The sequence below is a fragment of the Miniopterus schreibersii genome, assembly GCF_964146895.1.
Source record: "Miniopterus schreibersii genome assembly, chromosome: 4".
Taxonomy (NCBI): domain Eukaryota; kingdom Metazoa; phylum Chordata; class Mammalia; order Chiroptera; family Miniopteridae; genus Miniopterus; species Miniopterus schreibersii.
The window spans coordinates 19,120,291-19,132,631 of NC_138105.1; the positions used below are offsets into that span (position 1 = coordinate 19,120,291).

The following is a 12,341-nucleotide window of genomic DNA, read 5'->3' on the forward strand; positions in this document are numbered from 1 at the left end:
GGACGGTGATGGGTCATGCTGTTTGTAAGCTGTTTCTAGAAACCTCCAAGGGGGCCCCCCAAGCTTTGGAGTTTCTGAAACTACCCTAATTTCTTATGGAAAACTTTAAAGTTGAGAAAGCTGGAGATTTAGGGAGTGGTTTGTCCTGAGATCAGCAAAACAAAACCTTCCCTACTCATACTTATTTTCTAGGGGCCCTACAATTTAGGGCAGGGGTGTACCCTTTAACGGTCAAGATTTTTCAGTACTTAGGAAGAAATTCAAATTGGAGAACAAGTGGCTCAAGGGCAAGGAGAGACCGTGGTGCGTGGGAAAATGGTAGCTACCACCCCTCACATCCTTGGAAGTCTGAAAAGGAACACACAGCACATTTACCAAGGCTGGCACTGCTCTCCCCTGGACAACAGTCACCAGAGGCCTGGCCAGGCACTTAGTGGCTTCTTCTTGGCCTTTCCCAATGTAGTCAACCATTTGCTTTCAGAGTACACTATAGGGCAATCCTGAGCCCTAGCCCTGGAAAAGGCCATTCTATCAATAACTTACACAGGAGGTTAAAAACAAAAACCCCACTCAATTGAAAACTATTAAGCTGCTGTCTTGGTGCTAAGATATTCATATAGCTCTACATTTGCTAAGAGGCAGATTACATTTTGGCTTTGATCAGGTGCAGCTCCACAAATAATTCAAAGATGAAAAGTGATCACTTGTAACAAAAATGTGTGCCTCTGCCTCAACCAGCCCAGGAAGTGACTGAGAAAGAACAAAGCTCAATTTATGTGCACATATACACAACCCAAGGACATGGACAATGGTGGGGAGAGGGACTGGGGAGGGGGAAGGAACGGGGTGGAACGGGTCATTGGGGAGAAAAAGGGACATCTGTAATATTTTAAACAATAATAAAACTTTAAAAAAATAAAAAATAAAATAAAATAAAAAAGAAAGAACAAAGCTGGTCAGTGACTGTGCTGTTATACTATACATTCAGCCACTAAGACCCAAGGCCTTAAAGGCTTTAGTAATCAGTCTCAAATTTTGAACTTTCCCACTATATTAAGATAAAATATGGCAACAATGGGGGAATGAATATTATAAATATTAACCCTGGCAAAGTGATCCAGGGATGGCCAGTTTTACTTCTAAGCCCATCCCAGAATTGGCCTGAATACTAACCACTTATACCAGCTAGGGCTAAGAATGGTTAGAAAAAGGCTTTAAAGGGAGGCTTTTGTGGGGTAGCAAACTCAAAGCCACTTTTCATCTAAGTGCATATACAACATAAGGAAAAATTAAACGGGGAACAGGCTCCAGGAGTGTTCCCAAGGGAAGTCTATTTTCTCTCCTTTGATGTGTATGAATGTATATTTGACAGCTTACTACCTTCACAATTATTTTCATATTAAAACCCTGCTTTCTCTTATATAACATCACATCCACCAAAATAACCCATCACTTGAAATAGAGTATTCACAAATGAAATCAAGAGATAATGGGTCCTTAACACTGGTGACAATTTTCTGCAGAGGCAATAAAGATGCTTCTTCCTGAGTAGGAAGGAAGATATGTTCATAATTCAGAAGACCCAGGAACTGAAGAAAAATTCTTCTATTAAAATCTAGCCACCAGGTACTAAGGGGTACTGTAGAGCAGACTGAGATAAAACCCCAGTTTCACCTTAATTGCAAACAAGGGACAGTTTATAGGCATTCCAACTGTAATTTAGAAATAATTCATTTCTCCTGACAATCTTCCTAGGGCTCAAAATAACTTGAGGCAAAGAATGACTCAAGTGGAGTACTGGGGCAGCAGGAAGTAGGAAGACTGCCTCTACTGCCAGATCAGGGCAGAGAACGAGTCCCTCTCCTACCACTACCACCTTCCCTCTAAAGCCTCCCTGCCACTCCCTACCACATCACCCCTCCTTCCAAGACTTTGTACCACCCAAAGTGTAGCAACCAGCAGGACAATGCTATCTTTGACCGCTGGCCAATAATAAGAGCACCAGGTATCTGAAATCACGTAGTTTCACCAAAAGAAACTATTCCAACTATAACTTACCAAGTACTCCACATAATTAAGAAGCAAAGCAAAGGGAACCCATACAATTGACATTCCTTTGTAACCACTGCCTCACCAAGATAATCAGGTTTACTACAAATAAGCTTTTACATGTGATAAAGCCAAGACACTCCTATAATAAGCAATGTGATTCCAGGTGATAACCATCCTCAGTGACACATTTTTTTGTGAGTTGGGAAGGTGGCCTTCCTGACTGAGCCTTCATTCTGACCAAGGCATATGTATATAGATTGTACCAAGTATGCTCCACACTCAAATGAGCAAGACCAAACTGCATTTAAGAGTCTAATGTTTGTGACCATGTAAAACCTTTCATTAGGGACCTGCACACTAGGATAATGGCTTTTACTTAGCACTTAAAAAAATACTTAAGAGCCCTTTTTGTGAAAATATTTACATTATGACCTAATAAATGGTAATGAACTGACAGCTCTCTAAGATAACAAAGAACTGGCTTTCAGGATCTATGCAATTGACCCATAGTCAATAGTATAACAGCAAGTCAAAAATTGAAGAATTCCCACCTGCCCATGATACTGGAGAGTACATGTAATTTTAAGTTAGAGCTCAATTTTAACTCCTTTCCCCACAACTGTTAACAGTCAAACCTTTTTTCCAAGGTCAAGAATGCTAGAAATACTAATTAGTAGCCAGCAGCTAAAATGCAACACTTTAAGAGTTTTCAGGTTATGTCACACTTTAGTTCTGAGATGGAGTAGTGACACTGAAGGATAAGACAAGTTGAACAAGTTTAAAACCAAAAGCAGTGGATATTTATTCCTCAATTTTTGTGCAAGAGTGTAAAGAAAGATGCATTTGAAAGAACCTGATGGCTAGTAAATACCAGCCATGGCCTTCAGGCTGGCCAGGTTTACAATTAGATTAGAAGGATGGGGGAAAAAGGTAACTTGCCTAGTTCACATGAACGATGTTTCTGGCAAACACAGTTGTTTACAAGTTTCAAACTACATTTTACTAGAGTCAAGGGAAGACTTCAAAAAAGCCACATACAGTACAATTTAAAATTGAATGAACATCCTGTAATGTTACTGCAAAGTAATTATGTAGACTCTCCAATACAAGATTGTGCTCGTGTTTCCCAGGTTTGGTCAATGTTGCTCTTTTACAATCACAAAAGCTTAACTTACCAAATAGCAATGCCTTTGTTTTATGTCCTATGTACCAAGGGAATGTCACAAGGTTTTGGTGAAATGCAGCTTAGTTTCATTAATAAAGCAAAACTCTTATTTAGTTTAACAGTCATGTTCCTAGAATACTGCACATATAAGTTTCATGGAAAAGCTTTTAAGCTTATGCCCTTATCTTGTTCAGTAAAATTACTTTCAAGGTATAATTTTTACTATGTAAACTGGAATTGTTTCATGATTTTGAAATGCAACCAGTATAAATGAAAACATTTCAGGGGTGGGGGAAAATCCACCACTAATCTCAGCTAGATAAAGTTCTTAAAATCAAAAAGCCTATTCACACAAAATTTATATGTAATGACTGTAGTAATCAGTTTATTACACAGATTAATCATTCTTGAACGTACAAGCTCCAGAGGAGCAACTGGGTCTTTAAATATATACAAGTATTTCCATCAAATGAATTTTCACCCTTACATCCAGAGAGACCTAAGCAGTTAAAAACATAAGAAAAATAAGAGCTATTAGCTATGTATTAACTGAGAAACCACATACAAACCAAAGAATATGGAAGAGAGAAAGAGGGGCTGAAAGGACGAGGGTTAAAGGGTGGGGAAATGTAAGAGGTGGGAACCAAAGCCCATCAGACTTTATGTACTAATAGCTCCAATCCAGTTAAATTTAGACCTTAAGATACAGGATGTGGGTAGACTTTAATCTCGCTGGTCATAACTTTAACCTAAGACGTAGGTCCTTCAGCATAAAACGAATACAGAAACAGCTTCGTGTTCTTCGCCATGCTTTTCGTATCTGAGTTTAAAAGGATTCCACTTAAAAAACATCTCCTACAGGTCAGTGGAGCTTTTGTTCCCCATCCAAGCACACAACATACCCACCACCCTTCACCTGGCCGTTACCCAAATTTAAGTCAATAAGAAAGCTTTTAGTCTCACACCTAGGTTACGCCTGGAGAACTGGCTTGTCACATACACACTTCTCTGCTAGGAGGCAATGTTGGTACAGAAGTACAGTATTTCTAGTTTGTTGTTCCAAGTATGTACAACACGCAGCACTGCTGTATCAGGTAAACATGTGCACAGGGGAAGATGAGGCGTGGGCTCATAGAAAGCAGTCAAATGGAAATCAAAAGGACTTTCTCTTTGAGAGTTCCCCTATCTTTATTTGTAGAGGTTATCCAATAATTTCTTTAATTACATCGCATACTTCTGAGTCCATTCCCGACCTATTCTGTTGTACCTGTACACACAAAGAGAAACTTGGCTTAACACAGGTGAGGAGTCAGTTAGAAGTCAACAAATTTCATTCATTATCCCCCATCTAGTAACTTTTTCCCCCTCCTCTCTGGTTTTCTTTATAAAAAATCCATATGGTGCCCTGGCTGGTGTTGCTCAGTGGTCAAAGCACCAGCCCACACACCAAAGGTTCGAGGGTTCAATTCCCAGTCAAGGGTTCATACCTGGGTTGCAGGTTCAATCCCTGGCCCCAGGAGGGGCACATGTGTGGGAGGCAACCCATGCTTCTCCCTCTCTCTCGCTCCTCTCTTCCCTCCCTGCTTCCCTCGCTCTAAAAATCAATGGAAAAAATATCCTCCGGTGAGGATTAACAACAAAAGAAAACAACAAACCACCCATATAATAACAAAACCACCCACATAGAAAACAAACAACCCATAATGCCCACACAATTCCAGATATTTGACAAAATGGTTCTCCAATCAAAAAAATTTGAATTCACAAAGAGAAAAAACCATGATCTAATTTTATTCTGAATGCAGTCAGAAATGCACGACTACAGAGACTATTCAGACCTAAACACAGACAAAACTAAACGAATAACCAACTGCTATTACAATACCCCGCTTAAAAATATTGTATGGAGCCTTGGCAGATGTAGCTCAGTTGGTTGGAGTGTCTGTCATCTCATGGGTTGTGGATTAGATTCCTGATCAAGGCATATACCTAGGTTGCCGGTTTGGTCCCCGGCTGGGGCAAGTACAAGAGGCAACCAATTGATGCCCCCCCCCGCCCGCCTTCCTGTCTCTAAAATCAATAAACATATCCCCGGGTAAGTATTTAAACAAAAAATAACATTGTCTCTCTCATCCAGTAGGATTTAAATAATTCTTTAATCCTTTATATTTTAATTTTAGAAAATTATCCACTCTTTCCCATCTATTTCCTATTTTGATGAATATACCAAAAAAAAATTACACTTTTAGTTATTATTTCTTTTGATATCCTGACCACTCTTAATAGTTCATAGTACAATTCTAAAATATGTAAATTCTATGTTAAGTTTTATTTTTGAAGGAAATTTGGGGTTTTCATGTCTTGTGGCATTTATTCACTTTCTTTTTTAGATGATACCAAATGGTAGAAAAACAATTTCCTTTTCCCATTAATTTTCAAATACCCAACTAAGATAAATGGGCTCTTGATGCAAAATGCTTTATATGTCAAAAGCCAAGAAGACATAAAACTGTTGAAAAATACAATGTAGAGCTTGGCCAGGGGTGGCTCAGCGGTTGAGGGTTGACCTAGCATCCAGGAGATCTCGGTCCGATTCCTCGTGAGGGCACATTCCCCTGGCTGCGGGCAAGATCCCAGTCAGGGGCATGCAGGAGGCAGCCGATCAATGACTTTCTCATCATTGATGTTTCTCTCTCCCTCTCTCTGAAATCAATAAAGATACATTAAAAAAAAGAAAAAGAAAAATATACTGTAGAAAAGTTTCTCTAGACAGTAGGAGTAATATGAAATAATTTAAAGATAACATCAACCCTGGCTGGGTAGCTCAGTTGGTTAGAGCGTCAACCCAAGGTTGTGGGTTCAATCCCCAGTCAGGACACATACAAAAATCAACCAATGAATGCATAAATAAGTGGAACAACAAATCAATGTTTCTCTTTCTCTCTCTCTATAAAATCAATAAATATTATCGGTATCACCTACATATAATGATACTCAATGCAAATACTCCTCTTTCCCATCCCCAGCTGAGTATATTAGGACTTCATTTTAAGTATCTGACCCCCACCCAGCTCTTAGTTAACATCTTGATGACCAGCTATTTCGAGCCAGAACTCGCCTGTGTGGCCAGCTACCTTGGTCAGCAAAGTGATTAAAATTATTTAAATTAATGTAAGTGCAGATACAAGTTAACTTGTGACCCATCAGCAAGGTGTTTTAAGAAAGATTTGAGTCACAAACATCTCCACCCTGCCACAGATACTTTTCTTTCTGGCAGCCATACTTACTTTTCTCTATCTGTTTTGTAGATCCGAGCAATCTCAGGCACTAAAGGATCATCTGGATTAGGATCACACAACAGAGAACAGATGGACAAGAGTACTAGAATGAAGAAAACATACAAATTAGTAGAGAATAAAAGCAAAGAACTAAAAGAAACATGAGGTGCCAACACAGGAGAATATTCTAAGACTCTATTTATATTGCAGTGCCTAGCAGCTTTGTAAGCTCTCCCTAACTTTACAGTAACAGTAACCAACAAAGATTCTAAGATTTCTCTATGCTTAAATACCTAAGGAAGCCGGCCCAGGCTGGTGAAGTGACTTGCCCAATGTCCCCAGTTAGTGAATAATTACAGTGGAATTAGAATCCAGTCTTCCAAATCCCAGACCAATAACACTTTTCATATACCATAAACTTCAATTTTTAGAAGCTCATGTTCAGGAATAAATGGCTTACAAAATTCCAAAGACAACCACACTACCGAATGTTTTTAGAAACAACAACCATGAAATCCAATGACTGCTAAGCTTTCTCAATGGTAGATATTACATTCAGATGCAATGAATTTGTTTCACTTTTCAGTTGAAAACAATTTAGTCTAAGAACATAAAGGCTAGCACTTGCCCCCAAATGGGGCTGGCCACACTTATTACTGAGGGTACAAATTCTCCTAAGGTTTCAAATTCTTTTCAGTGACGATTTAGAATATCATCTAAGCCATTTCCTCAGTGACGACCTGGAATATAGTAGACATATCTCAATAGTATGACTTTCTCTGTTAAATTTGTTGTTAATTTATGTATTCCTTATTGAATGTAAAAAGGAAGCCAAGGCCACTAATTACATTAAATCCAGTGGCTTTTGACACATTGAAATGAATTCCAATCCTTCTATTCTGAGGCTAACAGAACTCAGCTCTAATGTTCGGTAACAGGAGTCAATGATTCTGATCCCACTTTACTCCCAAAACATCAAATTCAGCAGGAAAAGGATTTATTCATTTCCCTATCAAATCTGTTCTATAGAGATCAAGGGCTTCTGAGAGGTGAAGAAAAAGTTTACATGCCCTTTATCATTCAGTTTAACAAAAAAGCTATTTCCTTGCCTTAAGTATATATGGGAAATAAAAAACATCAGGAAAGATGTTTTCTGACTCTTCATTCCTGTTGCCCACAATTCTGGAAGATGGCATTCCCAAAACATCTTCTCTTCCCATTGTCAGGTGTATCACCTGATGCCCTCTTCAAGCACAGAACATCCTAACAGCAATTAGGAAAGATTTCATGTATTTCCTGGAAATGACAACAGGGAGTTATAGATTTTTGAATGTTCATGAAATTACTGACTATAGAAAGAAGAAACTTGTCCAGCCTATCAAACTGGCAAGAGTACAACTGATTCTTCACCTAAAATTAGACATACTACTTAATTAGTATCTGTTACAAAACCAATTATTTCAATAAGGCTACTTTTAAAAGATAAATTTTAAAGAAATAACTTGTCTTTCTTTCCAGGAAAGGAAGCTGGGGTGGTGGTTATCTGGACCTGGTGAAAGCATTCTTAGTACACTACTTAGTTCCTTTAATTTGTAGAAAACTGGTTTTGCCTTATAATGCACTACACCTTCTTTCACTATAAAGAGAGTAACTCCTATTTCTACAACTTGCATAGATTCTTCACTGAAATAACTAAATTTTCACCTTTGTATATATTCTTCACTGGTATATACTCATTTTTATTAGTGTCAAAACCCCAGTTACTTCCAATTCTAAAAACATGTAATAAAGGGGCTTTATGGCACAATTACCTGCTTAAGTTTTCTATATATTTAGATATATAACATATACACTCAAAGTGGAGAGAATTTCAAGTCAAAATTATTGCCCTTGAAAACACTGTGTTAAAGGAAAACTTGCCCTGGCTGGTACTGCTCAGTGGTTACAGCATTGGCCCACACACCGAAGAGTTGTGAGTTTGATTCCCTGTCAAGGGCACATACCTGGTTGCAACCAACTGACGCCTCCCCCCCTTCCACTTTCTCTAAAAAAATATCCTCTAGTGAGGATTAACAACAACAACAAAAAGGAATGAAAAAATTAATATTACACAGGATTCAGGCCTTTCACAGAACTGCTTGCCCATACATCCCATTTACAAAAGGGAGTCATTAAAACATTAAACTTAGATATGATCAAAGATTATCTTAGATTTAATGATGTATCATTAAACCTTGATATAATCAAGTTCAGTAAAATGGCACTATAATGATTTTAAAAGATAGCTACTGAGATAGAGAGAACATTAAGTCAAATAAACTAACAGCCCTTATGATTGAGAATAACTGAAAAATCAACACTAGGCACAGAAGAGGAAGAAAAAAAATCTGTGGTAACAATTTCAGCTATCTAGACCTTCCTACTCCCCATGCCCCAACACATATGCACACGCACACACACACAAACAACACACAAAATATTCTACCTCTCTTGCTCCCATTACTTTACTAGATTTACTTCCCTATTGCTAACTGCTACTTTGTGAAGGAAGAGCAAGCAGGCCAGGAAAGCGCAAGAACAAGAGTATGAACACTTTCACAAGTAGCTCATGACTTGCAAGGGGCCTACAAAAAGAAAAGGGGCCACTTATCTGGAAAACTATTTCAGGAACAATTTTTTAAAATGTGGTTCCCTAGTTCTTTGTTTTTATTTTTGCCTAAGAACTCCCAAATTTTAATTTAATGCCCCAGAGTTCTTGTTTCCTTTAAAAAAAATTAATATCAGAGTGTACAAGTCTTATAATAGTTATAACATCAAAGTTGTAACACGGCAAATATACACTTTTTACAATAGTACCTTTATTCCAGTTATTTGAGTGCCTTCAAGGAACCAGTTAATTGTGCATTTTTGCTTTTTTAACCTTCATAATAACAATGAAATAGTAATTATCATCCCTATTCTATAGATGAATGAAAGAGGAACTATTTGTTCTAAGTCTCACTCAATAAGAGGTGAAGCTATCTGAGTACAGGTAGTTAGAACCAGAACCTACGTTCTTTAATATCAAATTATGCTGCCTCCTGTCTAAATGTGTGCATTAAATAAAGGATAAAAACAAAAATATTTTCATATGCCAAATTTCACCACCCAAATACCCAAACTGTTCTTTGTAGCTATTTAACATACTTTTCTATATAACTTAAGTTACAGTGTATACTAATTTTATCTCTTTTCTGCTTTTTTCAAACACAGTATTTCCCCATTTTCACAATATTTGTAAGGATCAATGCTCTTTTAAATGTACATGCTAGAACTGATTTATTTCTTCCTCTACAGTTGGGCCTGTAAGTAATTTCTAATTTTCAGAAATAAATAGCACTGTCACAAATGTACTTGCACACAAAGCTGTTTTAGCATTTGGGGTTATTTTCTTAATACAAATGAATAAAACCAGAATTACTGGGTAAAAGGGTATTAATTATTAAGTCTCATCTCTTAATATATCCCGGGCTATACAAATCTGTGCTTCGATAATATATAAACACTCATTTCGGTATACCTCACCAGCATTTAGTTTTCTTTTTAAAAGATCTTTGTTAATTAAAAAGTTGAAAAATGGGAACTATACTAATTTTCATTTATTTATTTTGTTTTTCTGTCCTCTCACCCATTAGAATCTAGTTTTCTCTTGCTGATTTAGATATATTATTTATATTTTAAACATATTAGCCCATTATCTTTTTTCAGCCTATTGCTTATATCTGTATTTTGACAACTTTAATCCACTTGTGATTTCTTTTAGGTATGATATTGAAGGGTTGCATAATTTCAAATCAACACATAAGATAATGCTCGTTAACTACCCACTCATTTCACTGATATAAGAAAAATCCCAGGGCTGGGTGGAAAAGATGAAGAAATTAAGAACTACAAATTTGTAGTCACAAAATAGTTCTGAGACTATAAGTACAGCATAGGGAATATAGTCAATAATATTCTAATAACTATGTATGGTGCCAGGTGGGGTATTTGAAATATCGGGAGGACCGCTTTGTAAAGCATATGATTATCTAACCACTATGCTGTACACCTGAAACTAATAAAAATAATACTGAATGTAAACAGTAATTAAAAAATAAAATAATAAAATAAAATGTTATAATGTAAAAAACAATCCCCAACCTACTCATGTAATTAGTTAGGTCTTATTTAGAAGAACTACTTGATCTTTCAATACAAAATTAGTAACTAACTTTCTCTACACATTTTCAAACAGACATGCACACGCGAAACTCTATACCAAAGATTGTTAAGATGCTCAAATAAAAATTTAGTTTCCAACCTATGCTAGAATAGCAAAATGGACACAGTTGTCACAACAGAAAGGAATATATATGCTTGCAAATCCAACTCTCTCCAGTGGGCCAAGATCTATTCAAGAATAAGGGGGATTGCTACTGCCTCTTAAAAGGAATATAAGTATCTTTAAAAAAAAAAAAACCTTAAAAAGACTTTTAAAACACAGTTGCTTTATCTTGATATCAAATACCCATCCCATTACCTTTTGAAATAGTTAGTGCTGGAGACCACTGTGACCGTAGAATATCAAGACAAATGCTGCCATTACTGTTAATATTTGGATGATAAATTCTTGTTGTAAATGCAACCTATAGAAAAAAGAAAAAAAATTTGTAAACTGGTTTATTAGTATCATAGAAAACACATTAAAAATAATTGACATATCCCAATTACCTTAGGTGGTTTGAAGGGATAATCTGTTGGGAAGTGAATTGTCAAGAAAAATACTCCACCCTGATAGGGACTGTCATTCTGTTGATAACAAGAAAAGTGGGATTAAAATGACTGAATTACATCAACTATTTATTCTAAAATTAATGTGAATACTTACTGGCCCCATTATTGTAGCTTGCCAATGGAACACTGAAAAAGAACAACAAAAAAATCCCCATGAAGTAATATCAACACTGTACCTACATCATAACATCATTCCCCCTCTAATCCCAGTTCATTTATAAGCAAAATGATGAGTCCTGGGCAGGATGAGGAATGTAAATCAAATTTGAGTTGGAAGTGAGAAAAATGACTAGCATGGTCTAGCACACTGATAAGATGCTCAATGAAAAAGTATTTCGGCCCAGCCGGGTGTGGCTCAGTGGTTGAGCATCGACCTAGGATCCAGGAGATTGCGGTTCAATTCCTGGTCAGGGCACATGCCCGGGTTGCAGTCTCGGTACCCAATTGCGGACATGCAGGAGTCAGCTGATCGGTGGCTCTCTCTCATCATTGTTTCTCTTTCTCTCTCTCTCCCCCCACCACGAAATCAATAAAGATATATTAAAAAAAAAAGTATTTGTGCTGAAACATGAAAATTCGTATCAAGGAGACAGAATTCTTGACAAGTCCCAAAGTTCCACTTTTAAACAGGTATTTCCTCACCTCAAAGGGTAAAAAAGAACCAAAAGACTCAACTCTTTGATGTGTTATATCATTTCCCCAACACAATTATATATAATTTACTCCAAAGTAGATAATACTCAAATTAAGAAAGAACAGTTTTTACAATGAGAAACAGTTTCTAAGAGCTCTCCTGTGTAGGTCTTTAGAATTACTGGTTCCTCAATAAAGAAAACATTAGCTGAAAGCTTGATAACAAGCTCTAAGGATAATCCAAATAAAATTGTTTAATAAGGAAATACTCTTTTCAAACTACAAAAAATGATGCTTGTTCCAATTGGTGTCACTAAGTACAGTACAGAGACCACTTACAAGCAAGCTACTCAGCACTTAACATTCAATTCATCGTAGGATCTTAGCAAACTAAGGGA

At 36.9% G+C, this 12,341-nt stretch overlaps 1 protein-coding gene across 1 annotated transcript in view; it reads right to left on the reverse strand.

The window, feature by feature from the left end:
* Positions 1-2,829: 2,829 nt before the first annotated feature.
* The window catches only part of UBE2D2 (ubiquitin conjugating enzyme E2 D2), a 48,696-nt gene continuing 39,184 nt past the window's right edge, over positions 2,830-12,341 (reverse strand). Inside the window, exons 3-7 of the mRNA XM_081135874.1 lie at positions 11,405-11,436; positions 11,248-11,325; positions 11,057-11,162; positions 6,505-6,598; positions 2,830-4,484 (exon numbers count right to left, since the gene is read on the reverse strand). Coding sequence (XP_080992000.1) covers positions 4,439-4,484; positions 6,505-6,598; positions 11,057-11,162; positions 11,248-11,325; positions 11,405-11,436 — 356 coding nt within the window. The 3' untranslated portion in view covers positions 2,830-4,438. The remainder of the gene's footprint in view (positions 4,485-6,504; positions 6,599-11,056; positions 11,163-11,247; positions 11,326-11,404; positions 11,437-12,341) is intronic.